The following is a 21,597-nucleotide window of genomic DNA, read 5'->3' as shown; positions in this document are numbered from 1 at the left end:
AGAAGTAAAGAATGTCCATGTTAAAATAAAGACTAAATGCCTTCCTTCCTGGGACGCCAGTGCTGGTACTCCTTTGATGATAAGACTCCCTTCCCAGGTGCCAGGGCCATATTGACTTGCTGTGTACATGCTGATCTGTTTTTTTGAAACCTTGAAGGAAAGTATCCCTGACTTGTTTGATGTTCTTTGCTCTGACAATGCATAAAACAGTGTTGAAAACCCTGCTTCTCTGGAGCAGTTCCTCAGAGTAATCCGGGAAGCTGGCTTCTGGATTATAGTCCTCAGTTTGGCTCAAATAAAACTCTTTTCTCTTCCTGTTATAGATTGTTTATTGATTTTCATTTACAGAGTCCCCCACCCCAGGTTTGTTTGTTTACTTATTTACTGCTAAAAGAAGATGACATAGCTTCTCCTATTTGCAAATAATGATGCCCAATTAATTCACAAAAAGTAGCTAAATGTCTGTGACTTCAATGGGTTCATAGCTTATCCCAGGGAGAAATTTAAGAGTATAATACATGATGAAATTTTGTGTAATAGTCATTTCTTATTGACTGTCTATAATGTTCGGGGTACTTATGCATGCTTATGTTTTAAGTGCTTATGGATGCTTATTCCTAACATTCATTGCAGTCTTGTGAGGCTGAAATGATTATCGCCATTATATAGAAGAGGAAATGCAAGCTGCAGAGTGTTATAAATTACACAGCTAGTGACACATTTCAAATTGTGGGATGCTGCTTTCTGTTTCAAAAATCGGGTGGTGTTCACCCAGCAACACAACAGACTTTCCTGAAGGCCAAACTTTCCAACCCCCTGTCTGTGTCACTCCGTACTCCTCATTTCAACAAATGACACCTCAGTTTTACCTGGTTGTTCAGTCCAAGGTTCAGTTTAACCTTCACTTCACAAAATTATCTTTTACTCTTTTCTTTTTTCCCACCTCCTCCATCTATCCCATCATCAAATCCTACTAGATCATTTCCACAGTTCACTCAGAATAGACCTCTTCTTACCCCTCTAAGCCTCGTTTTGTCGATGGGGATGCCGCCAGTCTCCTTATTTCAATTCTTGTGCCCACCTCACCACATATTCTGTTCTCTGCAATGTATACAGAAGAAACCTTTTAAAAAATAAATCTGCTCATGTCACTTTCCTGCCCCAAACTCTCCAATAGCAACATGAATTGGCCTGTCCATCCCTTGACCTCATCTGGTCCCCCTCACACTCTCTCCAGCCTTGATGTCTTCCTTGCTGATCCCCAAACACTTCAAGCATGTTCCTCCTCAGTGCCTTTCTGCTTGCTGTTTCCTTAACCAGGGATGCCTTTGTATAGAGGCAGCCCCTTGGCCTAGACTCTACCTTTAGTTAGACACTTGCTGGAGCCTCTAGGTCGGAGAAACCTTCCCTAACAGCTCTTTTGATGGTGGTGCCCTCCTGCCACCTCCCTCTGGAGCCCTTATCTCTACCTGACTTTACTTTATTCATTTCTTTATATATGTTTGTTCCTGTCTTCTCCCACTAAAATGTAAGCATTATGAAAGTAAATATTTGATCTGTTTTGTTCACAGCTACATCTCTAGGACCATTAGAACAGTGCCTGAAATAAGATAGAGGCTCAGTGAAGGACTGAGTGAATGAATTAAAGGGCCTGGATACTTTAAATCTAAGTTTTAAAAATCAGATTTACATGGCTTTGCATTTTCTTTTACTTACTATAAAAGAACCACACTCCTCTTAAATTTTCCCATTCAGAATATACCCTTTATCAGAATATGCCCATACTTCCATAAACTCTTTATTCCTTTGTAGCTTACTGTTTTTTGCCTTGCAGTCCTTGATCTATTCATTACAAATTGGAATGCATGTGAAAGATTACAATATTTTTGGAGCTACATGAAAAACTACAATGCTTTTCTAATCTTGTTCTCTTTCACTGTGCCCTATAAGCCCTGTAAATTATTTGATTAATAACAATGTTGACCGCTATTTCTCTTTTAATTTTTGAAATAAAGATTTGACTGTTAGGCTTCTGTTTGGAAGACAAATACACCATAGTGGCAAAGCACATAAAGATGGTAGACCTAGTTCCTCAGAGATAAAAAACAAAAAGAAAAACAAAAAACAATCCCACCTTCCCTGTTGTGGATTATTCATTCATTCAACAAGCACTTATTTCCTACACAGTACATCTCACGGAAGAGATGGTAGAACCAGGACCAGGGTTTGTGTTTTCAGATCAGTGGTCTTGTTCAGAGGGTAGAATATGTTTTCTGCTGCAGATGTTGCAATTTTCAGACTAAGATTTTAAATACTGATACCTGATGTTGTACAAGATACCTGAGATGAACACATTTCCCCTTTTCTCACAGAAATGGATTTTTAAACTTAATTTTTTTTTTTATCAAACGGGAATAAACTTTTATTAAACATATACAACACCAGGGGCACAAAAGGAGAGTTAGCACTGAAATATAAACTAGAAGCGTGAAACCAAACTCACGTGTGGTTCAGAACTTATCGACTGGAGATTTTCCAAGGGAGGAGAAAGGATTTTTTTGCATGAGACTTGAAAAATGTAGATAGGAGCAAATACACAAATGCATGAAGTTAAAATAGGCCATTTCCGTGTTTTTACGACTTGTTCTATCCTGAGATTCTGTCGCGCGAGTTTTCCATATTTGATAAAAAGGCGACACGCCCTGGGCACAACCGGCCTAACCTCTCGTGGACCCTAACCTTGGTCTTGGAACTTACCGCCTCACTGCTGAGCATTTTACAGAGGCCATGATTTTCAGATACACAGACGTGCGTACGAAGTAGACGCGAACAGCATCAGCCTTTCAGGTTTAGTAGCAGCTTTGAGGTTTCGGCGACCCGGAAGCATTTCGGCTCAGAATGTGATTTTTTTCGCGACGCTAAGCACATGTGGGGGACCGCGCGGCGGACCGAGTTTTGTCGATTCCTCGCTGGGTTCGGCCCTGGAGCCAACGAACCCGGACGCGGCGACGCCTCTCGGCCGTCCTTCGGGGGCCGCGGCGCACCGGCTGCCTGGGAACCTGGGCCGCCGAGCACGGGTCGGGGAGAACTGGGGCCGGGAACCGCGGCCGCCGCCACCCACGGGCCGGGAGCCGGAGCCGCCCAGCACGGGCCGGGAAGGCCGGAGGGACGGCCGGTCGGCCGACGCCCGCGGGGTGCGCTGGGCCAGTGTGGAGGCCCCAACTACCTGAGGATGTTGTGCCGCCTCCATGCTCCGGTTCTGGTTGCTCGAGCGCACCACCGCCACCCGCAGCCACGACGACGGTCCGTGACTCCCGCTGCCGGACTCCCCACCCAGCCGCGCCGCTTCCGCGCAAGATTAAACTTAATATTTTTTTCTTCACTCTTACAGATATTAGTCAGTGTTTCATATTTAATCAGTAGCGTTCCTAAAAACTAACATGCTTTAAGCATTAATGTGTTCTTAGTGACACCTATCAACCATTTTCACTTTGTTTTAAGATTACATTTTTCTTGGTTATTAACCAGTCCATAAAACAGTTATATGTTTTGAATGCACAGAATGTGACGGTAACCGTCCTTGAAGAGTTTATATTAGTAATCATTCACAGAGGACATTTGAGAGAACGGCATGTCTATGGATGGTTGAATGAAACAAACACCTAGATTAGGGGACGGGCACCCTGGAGAGGTTAAAGGCAAAATATATCTGTTTCATAGGACTATGATCTGGCTTGCATCAATTGAATTGAACATTTAGAGTGGACTTAGTATGGTTATACAAGTGAATAGAAAACTGCCCCTTTTTACAAGTTTCACAATCTAGTAGGAGAAATAGATACAGGGACTAGAATATATGACCAGTGGAAAGCTAACAACCTGGATGAAAGAGGTCAAAGGGAGTATAACGTGATACAGAGAACTGGAAAGCGAGGAGGTGCTTAGAGACACTGCACTTCTTCTGTTCAGTCTATATTTTTTGAGTTCTGAATTCTTACCTGCCAATTCCATATCTTTTATATAGTGAGAGAGTAGGATATATAAATGAAAAACCAACCACATGGTCTTAAATTATTAACAAAGTTTATAATATAATCACATTATATTTGTCAAATACTTCTGAGTTATGTTAATCTTTATCATGTCCCAGGATAATCTTCTAAATACATGACTATTCACATTATGTTTATAATTATTTCCATTTTGAAATTGATTGAGTGTTCTAAAGATAAGAAAACCTGAGGATAGTTTGTTTCTTAAAATCTAAGCTATTTAACTGATACTAACAACAATGATGGCACCTGTACAATGAAAGATTTTCTCAAAATGCCCTCATTTAGGGCTTCCCTGGTGGCGCAGTGGTTGACAATCCACCTGCCGATGCAGGGGACACGGGTTTGTGCCCCGGTCCGGGAAGATCCCACATGCCGCGGAGTGGCTGGGCACGTGAACCATGGCTGCTGAGCCTGCGCGTCCGGAGCCTGTGCTCCGCAACAGGAGAGGCCACAACAAGTGAGAGTCCCGCGTACCGGAAAAAAAACCAAAAACAAAAAAATGCCCTCATTTAAAATGCACTGCTAAATTCTGTTGCAAATGACATTTGTTTTCTGCAACAAACATTATTTGCTATATTCGTGGTATATGCATGTCTTTGAAGTTTAACTTATTCCCCATCAAACTTAACTCCTCCTAATTAACTGATTTCTCAAGAGTACTTACATACTCTTCATACCCCTCATGGGCTGGAGGAGGGGGTGCCCTGTATCCTGGCACAGTGGGTGATGCCCGTGCTCGCGGGGCAGGGACGCCTCTTGCTACAGGGGGCACTGGAAGAGCACCACGGGTCACAGTGGTCCCTCTAGGGGTGAGAACGCCTCGTCCAGGTGGTGGGGGAGGAGGAATGGCACCCCCACGGCCCCTAGGAGAAACAGGTCACATACAGATGAGAAACAAGTAATGAGAGCAGGCAAAGCTCTCATCGTATAGCCTCTATACAATGGGAAGAAAACACATTTATTTCTGCATGTCTGAGTGTTGTGAGTGTGTGTGTTTAATGGAGATTCTTTAGGATATAAAGCATTTTGACCTCCACAGAATAAGTTTTGTAAATATTGGTTATGACTTAGTTATCATAAAAACCATGTAAAATAATTTGATATTTTCTTTTATAACACTAAAAATTCAAAGCAAAGCAAACAAAAATCAACCCACTCTGATTTTTATTCCAAATTTACCAAAAAAGTCTCAAATGAGAGCAGTGTCTAGTACATGACTCACTGTACCATCCATAGCTGCTAATTGTCAATGTCTCCTCCATGCTGGAGGTTATTGACAGTGATGGGCAATTTTGTCACTTACAAAAAAAAAAATCTGTCTGCACTTCGATAAAATGTGGAACTCTAACCATCATGATATCATTCTGCTTATTATAGTAGCTTAAGTTTGAGGTCATTGTCACTGATTTATCATTATGCATGTAACCCCCTGAACTGGTACAGTCCCTGATAAAATTTATTTCCTATTGTAACTATGGTGCTAGTGAAATACATGAGGGCTCTGCAAAAAAAATAACACACTGAGTACTTGGTACTGCAGTGCTTGACACAAAATTAACTTGTATTAAAAGTGTAAGATCAAATGGTTGCAGTAAACTCTTATGGTATTCTGAGGCCTTTGGAAAGGTTGAGTGTTTGTCTAAAGTTTTTGGGCAAAAGCATGGTTATTTCATTTTTTATTATGTCTGAAAGTTTGGCCTCTAGAAAGTACTGCTTTCAGCAAGAACGCTAAAGCTTTGGGGGAAATAATGATCACGGGATGTGAACCATCACACTGTTTGGCTGCACCCACAGATGGGGTTGTAGGTTATGCTTTCTGCTATGAGGAGCAGTCAGCTGGCTCTTGCAGAAAATGAGCTTGACGAGTGAACAATAAGAATGCTGGTAAAGCTTTTAAAAGTTTTAAATAGATTATAGAGCTGATGAATAGAGAGATTATTAGAGAACTTACTGTGAGTCTAATGTACAGAGAATGCTCTCCTGCACTGGGAGACCCTAGAAGGCCCTGTGCCCACTTCAAGCACAATGTAACTGAGACCACAATATTCTACATTAGCATGATAATATAAAAGCTGATCTATAAGATGGATATAAAGAGTAATTTTACCTTCACTGGATCTCCAAGCACCTTATATACAGGGTGTGCATACATCCAGGTTTGCCCAGAATAGTTCAGAATTACAACTGTTGTCCTAGTTTAGCTTTTTAATACTTTCAACAGTGTCCCTGTGTGGGTGGTAAGTTATATGTCACCTTACTTTAAGCTATATTCACAAGTTATATCTATACCACTGAATAATCACAGGTAAGTGTTATAACTCCCTGAGCCTAAGGTAGATTATTTTCCTAAAGTGTAAAATAAGATTTCTGAATCTGTAGCCATTCTTCCTGCTTTAAAATTATATGATGCTCAAATCAAATCTAATTTCTTATCCCATTCCTTCATCAACTGTCTCCCAGACAGAGCCCTGGAAAATCTGTCTCTTGAATCTGACTCATTACCTCCTACACATTACATCCCTTCCCTGGAATATTAACCCTATATCTCTCTTCAACTCAAGTCCTCAATTCAACTCAAGATTCACATCACCTATTTAGAACGTAGTGTCCCTGGCTGAATCCACTCTACAATGTTCTTTCCTTTATTTTTCTGACTTCTTGAAAGTTTTCTATCCTTAATTCTTCACCTCCTGCTCATTCCTGAATCAAATGCAATCTAGTTATTGCTTTCTCCTCTTTATTGAAAATATTCTTGACTGGTATCACCAGAAGCCTACTGGTTTCTAAATCCACTGGAAATCAGTCCCCATTCCACTGTAACTGTTATATTTATCACTATGGGTTACTATCTGGAAAACGCCTTCTTTGAACTTTTATGACTCTGCTTTTCTCCATATTTCTTCCTCCCTCCTTTATATTCTTCAGGCTCATTCATTGACATCTACTCCTGGGCCCACCTTGGAATGTGGCTATCCCCATTTTCTTCCCCCCACCCTCCTTCTGTGCCTCACGGTGCACCCCTGCAGTCTCTAACCCTGATGGCTGTTATCTCTTTCCTTCCTACCACACACCATACCCTGGATCATGTCTCCTTAACTGGTCTGCATATTAGAGTCACTTAAAGACCTTTGAAAACCTCCAGACTCCAGACCGTACCCCAGGCCAATTAAGTCACAGTCTCTAGCAGCAGCGAGCTTTCAGTGATTCCAATGTGCAGACCAGTTTGGGAACCACTGCCTTACATCTGTCATCTAACTTAAAAATCTTGACAACCTTGTCATGTAGCCATTTCTAAGCTATTTTAAAGGTTGAGAACCAAGTCACAGAAAGTACAAGTCACCTTCCCAAGGTCACACTGGCAATCCATAGACCTAGGATTAATTATATTCTTCATTAAATTTGGTCCTTCACCTAATTTTAGTGGATGATGTCATTAATCTCTAACCAGGGCAGACATGAGAGAGTTATACTGTCTAGGACCACTCTCTTGTCTCCAACATCTAATGGGCACTAATTTGTATAAATTCTAATCTCTAATCTAGTCCTTTATCTCTCTAACACTCCAAGTGGTATTCATTTCTGTGTTGGATAATGAACTTGTATTCTCCCTGGCTTCCTTGCCACACACCTCTCTGTCTGTCTTTCTCTCTTTGCTCTAATTCTTCTCTATCACTCACAGTGGTGACTGAGTAGTCTTTCTTGGAGACAAATATGATTAGTCCCCTCTTTAAAAAGCTCCATTAGATTCTATCTATGTATTAGTTCTCATTGTAGTAAACAAAACCTTCAAAGTCTGCCTCAAATGTTTTATTTTCCACTGTTCACTCTCATTCAACATGTAGCAGTGACGTGTGTGAAGATCTTAATTCTTCAATTACATAATATATATTATTATAATATATAGATGTAATACTTTGTTTTCTGGTATGCATTATTATTGGAAGATTAGATAGTTTTCATAGATATGCTTGTTGAAACATAAATTCCTTTAATTAAAGAAATTTTCAACAAATTAAAGTTTTAAAAATATACCAGGTACCGTTCTTTTTGAATTTCAGTGTAACTGAATAACTTTAAAAAGTCACAATTTCATAAATATGTACAAATCAGCATCCATTAACCCATGTGTTCAAGAACTTTCTGATCAATATGATCTTCTGTTTTGTGAAGCTATTTTCTTATTCTTATTTAATTGCAGATATATTTCATCATGTGGTTTGAAACAGAAGACAACAGAGTTCTGCTACATTTACTTTTATTAATGTTAATACATTAATTACATCAAGATAGCATTGAAAGTGAGGTTTAATTTTCAATATTAATTTTCTTTTTTAACATATGCAGTATCAGATTGTATGATATATGGAATGTTAAAAAGCAAAAGCTTTCAATCAAATTTTTCTTCTAAGATATTTAAAAGTCTAGATTATAATGCACTCTTCTTTATTAAATAATTAAAGAGATTAATATTTTACATTAAAACTTCACTGAAATTGAAATCTTATATGGTCCACTCAAATATGACAAATGTATTATTACCTTAAGGAACACCAATAACAAAACAAAATCTTTTAATATGATGATTTTGTAATCTTAAAAGCAGGTTAATGCATTATTCTTTTAAATGGTCCCTATTCCAAGGAATATAGAATAGAAAAAAACTTGTTGCCTCTATAGTCATTCAATACATACTTAGGTTACACCATATATAACTGCCAAAATTATCATTTTTTGAACTACAAAAGTGACAATTTCATTATTAAAACCCTATGATTTAATCAGTTTAAGATTGCCTGCAATGGTGTCATTTCACAACCCATCATGCTGAAGTTAATATAAAGGCTTTGTAAAAGGCTGATTCCATTAAAAATAGTCCATAAAAAATGTTATGTCACATTAATTTTTAGCAATAAACTAATGTTCCTAGGTAGCATTAGAAAGCTCATATAAAAAAAATTTTTTTAAGAAAAAAATGTGAAAATAATCACTGAAACATTTTCAGAAGTTTTTCCTTTAATCAAAGTAATTTCTATAATTGCCACATTTTACCTTTAGTCAATTATTTCCTTGATATTTTATTTGGAAATTGATCATTCTTAACTTCTTTTCTGATAGTGTAAAATTTTTTGAGGTGTCTGTGACTTAAATGTTAAAAACAGTGGTGTTTTGAAAGGTGGTGAAAATATTTGGGGAGTAATTTTAAAAATAAATTGAATCAGCAAAGTATCTTAGAATCTCTTAAGATGGTTTCTATGCAATATATGAAATAGTATTCTAAATCTAAGCCGTTTAGAGATTTGAAGGCCAACTATAACAGGATAAAGAGAATGACAGAGTTACACAGTCTGTGTGTGAAGGCTATGAGTATTTTTCACTTTACCTCTTTGCAAAACAATGCTTTCTCTTGAAAGCTTGGCAAATGTAGAATCCTACAAAACAAATTCTGTTGCAGAAAAATTCCAATTTCTTTGCAAAGTGAACAATATCAAATAAAAACTTCTCTGATGACATTGCAGAGTCAAATATAACTAAGCTTTAAATATTCTTACCATCAGCCATGTAACAAATGTGCTTCTGGCTTTCTGGACTGGTGGTGTGTGTGTATATATATATATATATATAAAAATGTGTGTGTATATATATAATACACATACATATAATATATATATAATCTACTTATCTATCTAAATATCTATATATCTACCGACCTACCTATATCTATCATTATCCTCATCTATCTGTCTACCTATCTGGCAAGACTGTATCAATTCATGGGCCATTTAAGGCATAGATAATATTTGTAATTTTCTCTTCATTCAAGGTCATCCTGGTTCAAAGATGCATATGATTGAATCATCTGCATGTCCTAATCCTGGGGGCAAAACCAAAAAGTAGAAACTCTTAGGTTTGCTCCTCTTATTTTCTTAGGAAGCTGTTAAGAGCTCAAACTCTGAATTCTAGAGTCATACTACCTGTGTGTCCTCAGGCATATTGCTTACATCTTTATCAGTTGCTCACCTGTAAATAATGCTTAACCCTACTATGGAGGACTTGATGAGTTAATAACTTATATAAAGCTCTTACAAGCTATGTAAGCATCTGTTGTTATTGCTTTTGTGGTGGTGGTGGTTATTGTTGCTGATATTGTTGTTGTTTATTCCTAGCTGTGATCATGACACAGAACAGGCCAGCAAAGTATTGCCATCCTTATTGGCTGTTAATTTATTTAAAGTAAGAACAAATGTACCTTGAAGGAGTTGTGGGAGCTATTCTGATCCCTCTGCCTTTAATACCTCTGCCACGACCAGAGTCCTCTGAGCCATTTAAGTAAGATAATTCACGTAGTTGTTCCTGACGAATTTCATCATTGTAGTCCTAGAAGAAAAAACATGACCTGATGAGCTAAAATGGAGCATGGAGTTCTTAGAACTGAACAAACACAGTAAGAAAGGAAATGTTTCACTTATTTTTCTGGTATACAAAAATCTAAAATGAGGTAAAAGTAAATATAATTTAAGTTCCTAGTTTTATACAGAGAAACTGAAGCTGCTTCTTTTACCAAGGAAGTACTCAGCAGGAAATCAGATGAGATTTGCTGGGATATCACTTTATACGTTAGCTAGAAAAGGAAAGGTAACAATATAGAACAAGATCTTGGAAGGTCCCAAGGTCATGGTTGCTAATAAGAGGATTACTGAAAAACAACTTTAGTGGCATAAGTACGTGTAGATTATTAAAGACTGCATAATACTCAAATAGTTCCTGATGCATAAACTGAAAAGGGGCAATCCCAAGGACCAAAGTAGATACTGTGTTAAAATAATTAAAAAGTGCAAAAAAATATCAGTTTCAGACAACTGGGAAGCTATGCAATCCAACTAAAAAACTTGAGGGGCAATGTTTAGAAATAAATAATTTTCTATGTGTTCTAGCATTGGGCTGATGGAGAATGACAGCCATAGCAGAAGACACACTTCACAGTAACAGCCAGAGATTTGGTCAAAGTCAAAGAGACGATCTCTATCCTTCATCAGTGGAAATGTATCAGTCATTTCAATAGGACCAAAGAGTGGATCTGAGTCACTGAATATGAATGCTATCTTCAAAAAACAAGTGTCAGTCTTACCTGTTTCTCTTTTTACTAACACACACATGAATGCACACACACACCCTGGTAGAACAGTACAAAACTGAGTAATTGGTATTTTTGCCTAATGGGCAATCCAAGTAAATTCTTTTTCAGTAAAGATGTGTTTATGTGAAAACCATGAGCTGTCTAGGAGTTGAGACGAGAAATATTTGTAGAAATATCTGGGTTAACATAAATGATGTCTGAGGTTTTGTAGTGGACACTTGAGCCAGGTTAGCTCTGCACTTGTGAGTTATAGTAACAGCACATGGAAACCGTGCACTCACCTGCACAGCCTGGTCTAGAAGATGGAGGGGATGCATTCAGCCTACAAGCTTTTCTAAAGCACAGCTTTACCTCATGGTCCAAAACCTGCCTTGTTCACAAGCAAAAGTACTAGTCACTCCAAAGCACTTACTTTTTATTTTTAACATGTTGCTTTCACATTTATCCCGTTCAGCACCTGATTATAGTGGTAATGGGCTCAAGACAGTTGATTGACAGAAGAGCTATAGTAGAAAATGATAGTTTTTAACAACTACTCAATTTATACCTCTTAATTTTCACATTCAAGCAACAACCAAACTGAAGAATAAGCATGTCTACTATTTTATTAGGTACAGGGAATGTGATGAATTGCTACTTCTGACTGAACTGAGCAGCCACCATGAAAATGAAAAATTAATTCCATAATTTTCCCATGTAATATTCCTAATTTGAAAGCAGATCTTTGCAGCTTCTTATCTAAGAAAAATCCATGGACTCCTAAAGGTCTTTATGAATTATAAAAAGAGATAGATTCTCATTTTTGGCAACATTGAGGGTTGAGATAAAAATTAACAAATAGCAGATAAATTCATACATGTAAAATTTACTTTAGAGAATATCTTTATGTCAGAATTAGAAAATATATTATTGTGGATATTAGCATGAATATTTGACACTACAGGTTAAGTTAGTTCTTACTGTAAGCAAAACACTACTGTTAGTGTATAATCAAGTTTCTTATGAGCTCAGCTAGATATACTCTGTTTTAAGAACTGGATCATCTTCCAGGGTTGTGGTGGTGAAGTGAATGCAGAACTCTAAATACAGGTGTAACTGACTTAGAATATGAGCTCAGCTAGATATACTCTGTTTTAAGAACTGGATCATCTTCCAGGGTTGTGGTGGTGAAATGAATGCAGAACTCTAAATACAGGTGTAACTGACTTAGAATATGAGTCACTCTGTTCTGAAATCATCAACTCCCAGTCAATGACCAAATGTGGTTGAAATGCTAAAATAGGCCCATTCTTGGGAGTCACAGTTCTCCTCTGCCCGTGCCTCAAGGATTCCTAGACAGCTGGGATGAATTTCCCTTTAATACCATTGCTTCTGGGCTATGACCTCTTTCCTTTGGGTCAGATATTCTAGTGTGAAGGCTCTCCAGTCTTCCTTGGCTTCCTCATTTTATTTATTTATTTAGTTAGTTTTTTGTCACAAGATCATTTTTCCTAATGAACTCCTTACATGTTTAATCTCAACTAATCCTGATTCTGGGAGGAACCAAACTAACACACAGAATGTTGACAAAATCAAGTTCCTAAAATTACAAGCTGAGAGATTTTGTAAATCCACTGATGTTAATGCTGGTGGAACCTATTCTGTTCAACATACCTTATACTCTGATTAATTGGAGTATTTGCCATTCTCTTACTTTAAAATGGTTACATACAGATTAAACATGGAACTGATTACTGACTAGCAAAAAGGGTAGTAATCAATGTTTATTTTAAGAAAGTAAATTGTATGTTGCCCAATTTTCTAAATCACTTCACTTAATAAAAATGTATGAAAGAGTCAGACATAGAGTGAACAAACATAAGGCATGTTTTGGGCGTTGGCTGACATAGATGAATTGTGGAAAGAGGGAGAAGGCTGGTTGGTGTGTATATGTGTGTGGTGAAGTGAGATAGAGAAAGAGAGGTTGGGCAACCACATGCTATTCAAGAGTGCCTTAGTGGAAGTTATACTGTCTGACTTGGGAAGGTAGGAATAAAAGAAATTTTAAATGCAGAAATGGCTAGAAATATAATGACACCATTAACCAAAGAAAGAAAGGAATGAAAAAAGTTTAGAGGTAGAGAATTTATATTTTGTCTTGATAATCTTAAGTTTAAAATGCCAAGGAGACATTAAAATTTATCTTAGAAATTCAGATCTAGGTCAGGGGAGTAAATCTGAATGTGTTTTGCACACACTTGTGATAAATGAAACATGGAGATTGCCTAAGAGAATAGTAACATAATGTAGTGACAAACGTTTTCTAATCATACTTCATACTTCTAATGCAAATTTATATCACTGAAGAAAATCAGTTGACTTATTACAATATTATGATCATTAAATGACCAGGTCTTTAATAAACTCAAGTTTTTCTAATTAGACAACTAAAATATATATACCACTGTATTTATAGTAATGAAGCATCTAGCTGTCTCAAATAAATACAAAAGAATTTTAAATGCCCAAATGTAGAGATACTGAAATTCTAAATATTCTCTAGACTGAATATATCCTGTGTATTACTTTTATGATATAGATATAATTTTTTAAACCCCCAAATCTTTAATTGTATATTATATGCTTATATCCAGCTCTTCATTAAGCACAGATCTAACTTTGAATTAATCTTTCATCACTAGGACATGAGTCCATCCTGTTGAACATTTAATTGTGGCATATGTTGCTGATGCTTCAGTTACATAGAATCTTAAAAATACTCATAAACAAAATATTCCAAGATTGCCTTGTAAATGTGATCTTATTAGAAATATACTACAGCCTGAGTTGGAGACTAGATGGTGGAGTAGAATGACTTGAGTTCACCTCCTCTCAAGAAAACACCAGCATCACAACTAAATGCGGAACAACCATCGACAAAGAAGACTGGAACCTACCAAAAAAAGATATTCAACATCCAAAAGCAAAGAAGAAGCCACAATGAGATGGTAGGAGGGGCACATGTGCGATATAATGAAATCCAATAACCACTGGGTGGGTGACCCACAAATTGAAAAATAATTATATCACAGAGGTTCTCCCACAGTAGTGAGATTCTGAGCCCCACATCAGGCTCCCCAGCCCGGGGGTCTGGCATTGGGAGGAGGAACTCCCAGAGCATTTGGTTTTGAAGGCCAGCAGGGCTTGATCTCAGGAGCTCCACTGGACTTGTGGAAACAGGGACTCCACTCTTGGAGGGCCCACACAAGTTCTCGTGTACACTACCCAGGAAAAAAGCAGTGAATTCATAGGAACCTGGGCCAGACCTACCTGCTGGTCTTGAAGGGTATCCTGGGGAGGTGGGGGGGGCAGCTGTGGCTCACTGTAGGAACAAGAACACTAGTGACAGAGGTGCCAGGGAGTACTAATTGGTATGAGCTCTTCTGGAGGCTGCCATTTTGATGCCAAGACCTGGACTCACCCAACAGACTGTAGGCTCCAGTCCTGGGATGCCTCAGGCCAAACAACCAACAGGACAGAAACACAGCCCCACCCAACATCAGACAGGCTTGTGAAAGTCTTACTGAGCCCACAGCTGCCTATAAACACACCACTTGACACAGCCCTGCCCACCAGAGGGACAAGACCCAGCTCCACTCACCAGTGGGTAGGCACAAGTGAGTGGAGGAAGGAAGGAAGCCTTCACAAGCATCTAGACCAGCCTCACCCACCACGGGCAGATAGCAGAAGCAAGAGAAACTAGAGCCCTGCATCCTGTGGAACAGAGACAATGAAAACAGGCAAAATGAGATGGCAGAGAAATATGTTCCAGATGAAGGAATAAAATAAAACCCCAGAAGAACAACTAAATGAAATGGAGATAGGCAATTACCTGAAAAATAATTCAGAGTAATGAAAGCAAACATGATCCAAGATCTTGGAAAAAGAATGGTGGCACAGACTGAGAACATGAAGAAATGTTTAAAAAAGACCTAGAGGGTATAAAGAACAAACAGTGTTGAAGAATACAATAACTGGGACTTCCCTGGTGGTGCAGTGGTTAAGAATCTGCCTGTAAATGCAGAGGACATGGGTTCAAGCCCTGGCCCAGGAAGATCCCACATGCCATGGAGCAACTAAGCATGTGTGCCACAACTACTGAGCCTACACTCTAGAGCCTGCATGCCACAACTACTGAAACTCGCATGCCTAGAATCCATGCTCCACAACAAGAGAAGCCACTGCAATGAGAAGCCCACGTGCCGCAATGAAGAGTAACCCCCACTTGCCACAACTAGAGAAAGCCTGCGTGCAGCAGTGAAGACCCTATGCAGCCAAAGATAAAAAAATAAATAAACATTTTTAATAAACAATACAATAACTGAAATGAAATATACACTAGAAGGAATCACTAGCAGAATAAATGAGGCAGAAGAACAGATAAGTGACTTGGAAGTTAGAATGGTGGAATTCACTGCTGCAGAACAGAATAAAGAGAAAAGAATGAAAAGAAATGGAGACAGCCTAAGAGACTTCTGGGACAACATTAAACGCAACAACACTCGCACTATAGGGGTCCCAGAAGGAGAAGAGAGAGAGAAAGCACCCGAGAAAATATTTGAAGAGATTATAGTCAAAAACTTCCCTAACATGGGAAAGGAAATAGTCAATCAAGTCCAGGAAATGCAGCAAGTCCCATACAGGATAAACCCAAAGAGGAACACACCTAAACACATTTTAATCAAATTGACAAAATTAAAGACAAAGAGCAAATACTAAAAACAACAAGGGAAAAGTAATAAATAATATACAAGGGTTATCAGCTGATTGTTCAGAAGAAACTGCAGGCCAGAGAGGAGTGGCATGATATATTTAAAGTGATGAAAGGGAAAAACCTACAACCAAGAATACTCGACCCAGCAAAGGCTTTTGTTCAGATTTGATGGAGAAATCAAAAGCTTTACGACGAACAAAAGCTAAGAGAATTCAGCACCACCAAACCAGCTTTACAACAAATCCTAAAGGAAATTCTCTAAGCTAAAAAGAAAAGGCCACAACTAGAATTAAGAAAATTATGAATAGGAAAGCCCACCAGTAAAGGCAAATATAAAGTAAACATAGGAAATCAACCATGCACAAATATGATATCAAAACAAGCAATAGTGAGAAGAGGAGAGTACAAATGCAGGATATTGGAAATCACTGGAAATTAAGAGACCAGCAACTTATAACAATTTCATAAAGCAATCTTTTATATATACTGCTATATAAAAACCTTATGGAAACTGCAAACCAAAAAACTATAATAGATACAAACAGAAAAAAAGCAACCCAAACACAACACAAAAGATAGTCATCAAATCACAAGAGAAGAGAACAAAAGAGGAAGGAAAGAAAAAAGACCCACAAAAACAAATTCAAAACAATTAAATAAATGACAATAGGAACATACATATTGATAATTACCTTAAATGTAAATGGATTAAATGCTCCAACCAAAAGACATAGACTGGTTGAATGGATATAAAAATAAGACCATGTATATGCTGTCTACAAGAGACCCACTACAGATCTAGGGACACATACAGACTGAAAGTGAGGGGATGGAAAAGAGCTATTCCATGTATGTGGAAATCAAAAGAAAGCTGCAGTAGCAATGTTCATATCAGACAAAATAGACTTTAAAATAAAGATGACTGTTACCAGTGACAAAAAAGGATGCTAAATAAAGATCAAGGGATCAATCCAAGAAGAAGATATAACAAGTGTAAATATATTTGCACCCAGCATAGGAACACCTCAATATATAAGGCAAATGTTAACAGCCATAAAAGGAGAAATTGACAATAACACAACAATAGTGGGGGACTTTAACACCCCACTTACATCAAAGGACAGATCATCCAGACAGAAAATTAATAAGGAAACAGAGGTCTTAAATGACACATTAGACCAGATGTACTTAATTGTTATTTATAGAACATTCATCCAAAATCAGCAGAATATGCATTCTTATCGAGTGCTCATGGAACATTCTCCAGGATAGATCACGTGCTGGGTCACAAAGCAAGCCTTTTAAAATTTAAGACAACTGAAATCATATCAAGCATCTTTTCTGATAACAACACTATGATTTTAGAAAGCAACTACAGGAATTAAACTTTATGAAACACAAACACGTGGAGACTAAACAATATGCTACTAAATAGCCAATGGATCATGTAAGAAATCAAAGAGGAAATTTAAAAATACCTAGAGACAAGTGATAACAAAAACAAGATGATACAAAACCTATGAGACACAGCAAAAGCAGTTCTAAGAGGGAAGTTTATAGCAATACAAGCTTACCTTAGGAAACAAGATAAATTTAAAATAAATAACCTAACATTACACCTAAAGCAACTAGAGAAAGAAGATAAAACAAAACCCAAAGTTAGTAGAAGGAAAGAAATCGTAAAGATCTGATCAGATATAAAAGAAGTAGAGATGAAGAAAACAGTAGAAAAGATCAATGAAATTAAAAGTGGGTTCTTTGAAAAGATAAACAAAATTGATAAACCTTTAGCCAAAGCCACCACGAAAAAAAAGGAGAGGGCTAAAATCAATGAAATTAGAAATAAAACCAATCCAAAAATGGGCAGAAGACCTAAATAGACATTTCTCCAAAGAAGACACACAGATGGCCAAGAAACACATGAAAAACTGCTCAACATTACTAATTATTAGAGAAATGCAAATCAAAACTACAATGAGGCATCACCTCACACCAGTTAGAATGGGCATCATAAGAAAATCTACAAACAACAAATGCTGGAGAGGGTGTGGAGAAAAGGGAACCCTCTTGCACTGTTGGTGGGAATGTAAATTGATACAGCCACTATGGATAACAGTATGGAGGTTCCTTAAAAAACTAAAAATAGAATTACCATATGATCCAGCAATCCCACTACTGGGCATATACCCAGAGAAAACCATAATTCAAAAAGACACATACACCCCAATGTTCATTGCAGCACTATTTACAATAGCCAGGTCATGGAAGCAACCTAAATGCCCATCAACAGACGAATGGATAAAGAAGTTGTGGTACATACATACAATGGAATATTACTCAGCCATAAAAAGGAACGAAATTGAGTCATTTGTTGAGACGTGGATGGATCTAGAGACTGTCATACAGAGTGAAGTAAGTCAGAAAGAGAAAAACAAATATCGTATATTAACGCATGTATGTGGAACCTAGAAAAATGGTACAGATGAACCAGTTTGCAGAGCAGAAGTTGAGACACAGATGTAGAGAACAAAGGTATGGACACCAAAGGGGGAAAACCACGGTGCGGTGAGGATGGTGGTGTGCTGAATTGGGCGGTTGGGATTGACATGTATATACTGATGTGTATAAAATTGGTGACTAAGAAGAACCTGCAGTATAAAAATGCAAACAAACAAACAAACTAATACTAAACTTTCTTTGGGTTATTTGTATGGAAATATGTTAATATAAATGTTCCAGACATTACATGAAATTTCTAAAAATATTATATATTCTGGTATAATGTTATAAGTCATAATTCTAGTTATTACTTTAAAATGTATATCTCAGAAATAACTAAATTTCCTTGTCAATTGCATTATTATGAACATTCATCAGATCTTTAACCGTGGTCATTTTTAAGTCTTTTGTCATTTACAGACAGTTCTGGGTGTACTCTGATGCTTTTGCAAAAATGTTCCTATGAAAGGGTTTCATCTTCAAGGAATTCATGGAAAAGACTCTGACAAGTACAGGTTTCTGGTAACAGCCTATACTGTTGAACTGAATGAATAAACATTTTCAGAACTCTAATGGAAAACTGATGAATTCATATGAGTGCTAACAAAAGATCAAGTTGAAAAAAAATTAATTACATGGGACTGAGTGAACTGATGAGGATGATTATAATTTTTGTGACTTTCTGTTTGAATAAAAAAATCCTGCAAGGGTTCAGAGGCAAAAAATATACAAATCAATTTTCACTGCAAAGTAAAGGAGCTGTTACAGTGGAGGATTAGTGGACTGAATGTCAATATTATGACATAGTATGAGTGTGTTTCGTGTTTGGTAATTGCAATCATTGTTGCTTTTGTTGTGTTTATCCATTTACAATGCTTGGTGTCAGTTATTTATCCCTTGTAAAAATAAAATACAGTGTGTGTATGTGAAAAAATAAAAAATAAAAGGATAATTGATTCCAAAAAAGTTGCACTTTGTGCAACTACTGAATTTCAGACAACAAGCTAGAATCCATCTTCTAACTCAGATAAAAGTTCTGGATATATATATATATATATATATATATATATATATATATATATATATAAGAACATATTTATATATATAAAAATAGGAGGTTGAGGGAGTATCTAACAATATTTACAAAAACAAATCTATCCTGTAACTGGATTTGCTTCAAAATAATGTGAAGGAAAAAGGATATAGATGAAAACAAGAGTGGCCAAATAGTTGGAAGATATTATGACCAGGTGATAAATACAATGTGGTAAATTTTTTTATATGCTCTTATTTTGATGTATGTTTGAAGTATCCCATAATAAAAATTTAAAAACAAACAAACAAAAAAGAAGTTACAACTGACACCACAGAAATACAAAGGATCATGAGACTACTGCAAGCAACTGTATGCCAATAAAATGGACAACCTAGAAGAAATGGACCAATTCTTAGAAAGTTACAATTTCCCAAGACTGAACTAGGAATAAATAGATAATGTGAACAGGTGAATCACCAGTACTGAAATTGAAACTTTGATTTAAAATCTCCCAACAAACAAAAGTCCAGGACCAGGTGGCTTCACAGGCGAATTCTATCAAACATTTAGAGAAGAGTTAACATCTATCCTTCTGTAACTGTTCCAAAAAATTACAGAGGAAGAAACACTCCCAAACTCATTCTATGAGGCCACAATCAACCTGATACCAAAACCATATAAAGGAACCACAAAAAGGAAATTTACAGGCCAATAGCAAAAATCCTCAACAAAATACTAGCAAACCAAATCTAACAATTCATTAAAAAGATGATACACCATGATCAAGAAGGATTTATCTCAGGGATGCAAGGATTTTTCAATAACCAAAAATCAATCAGTGTGATACACCACATCAACAAACTGAAAAATAAAAAAACATAAGATCATCTCAATAGAGGCACAAAAGGCTTTTGATAAAATTCAACACCCATTTATAATAAAAACTCCAGAAAGAAGACATAAGGGTATCCTACATCAACATAATAAAGGCCATATATGACAAATGTACAGCTAACATCATACTCAGTGGTGGAAAGCTGGAAGCATTTCCTCTAAGATCAAGTACAAGACAAGGATGTCCACTCTTACCACTTTTATTCAACATAGTTTTGGAAGTCCTAGCCCTGCCAATCAGAGAAGAAAAAGAAATAAAGGGAATCCATATTGGAAAAGAAGAAGTAAAACTCACTGTTTCCAGATGACATGATACAATACATAGAAAATCCTAAAGATACCACCAGAAAATGAAAGCTCATCAATGAACTTGGTAAAGTTGCAGGATACAAAATTAATACACAGAAATCTGTTGCATTTCTATACACTAACAATGAAAGACCAGAAAGAGAAATTAATGAAACAATCCCATTCATCATTGAATCAAAAAGAATAAAATACCTAGGACTAAAATTACCTAAGGAGGCAAAAGACCTTTATTCTGAAAACTATAAGATACTAATGAAAGAAATCAAAGATGACAGAAACAGGTGGAAAGATATACCATATTCTTGGATTGGAAGAATCAATATTGTCCAAATGACCATACTACCTAAGGCAGTCTACATATTCAATGCAATCCCCATCAAATTACCAATGGCAGTTTTGTTGATTTAGAAAAAAAATCTTAAAATTTGTATGGAAACTCAAAAGAGCCTGAATAGCCAAAGTAATCTTGAGAAAGAAAAACAGAGATGGAGGAATCAGGCTCCCTTACTTCAGATATAATACAAAGCTACAGTCATCAAAAGAGTATGGGTCAAGATGGTAGAGTGGAGGACACGGAGCTTTTGTCTCCCCTCCACTAGGGCACCTACCAGATGCTGGTGGGGAACCTTGACACCCAAGGAGACAGGAGGAACCCCAGAGCAACTGGGTAGGACATGGGGGGTAGTTAGGGGAGAGGAGAAGTGGAGGCCAGATGGGACTAGTGCCTCTGAGGGATGGCTGGGAGAGGGGATGTGTTCCCATGCCTAGAGGGACACCCTGGTGCTCAGAGGATTGGGGGGGAGAACAGCTAGCATTTCCCCTGCCCAATCAGACCCCAGGAAGCCTGCTGGGATACAAGGCCAGGTTCTCCACCTTCCAGGACCCCCTCTAGCCACATTTGTCCTAGGGGCATAGG

The 21,597-nt window shown here is 37.4% G+C and overlaps 1 protein-coding gene across 1 annotated transcript in view; it reads right to left on the bottom strand.

The window, feature by feature from the left end:
• Positions 1-21,597, bottom strand: part of KHDRBS2 (KH RNA binding domain containing, signal transduction associated 2) — a gene marked incomplete at its 3' end in the record, with an annotated part of 661,356 nt that overhangs the window by 242,102 nt on the left and 397,657 nt on the right. The window contains exons 5-6 of the mRNA XM_079934322.1: positions 10,303-10,430; positions 4,720-4,918 (exon numbers count right to left, since the gene is read on the bottom strand). Coding sequence (XP_079790448.1) covers positions 4,720-4,918; positions 10,303-10,430 — 327 coding nt within the window. The remainder of the gene's footprint in view (positions 1-4,719; positions 4,919-10,302; positions 10,431-21,597) is intronic.

The sequence above is a fragment of the Stenella coeruleoalba genome (genome assembly GCF_951394435.1).
Source record: "Stenella coeruleoalba genome assembly, chromosome: 10".
In the NCBI taxonomy this organism is placed as follows: domain Eukaryota; kingdom Metazoa; phylum Chordata; class Mammalia; order Artiodactyla; family Delphinidae; genus Stenella; species Stenella coeruleoalba.
The sequence above is the reverse complement of the archived record's forward strand: the minus strand, read 5'-3'. Positions and strand labels throughout refer to the sequence as shown.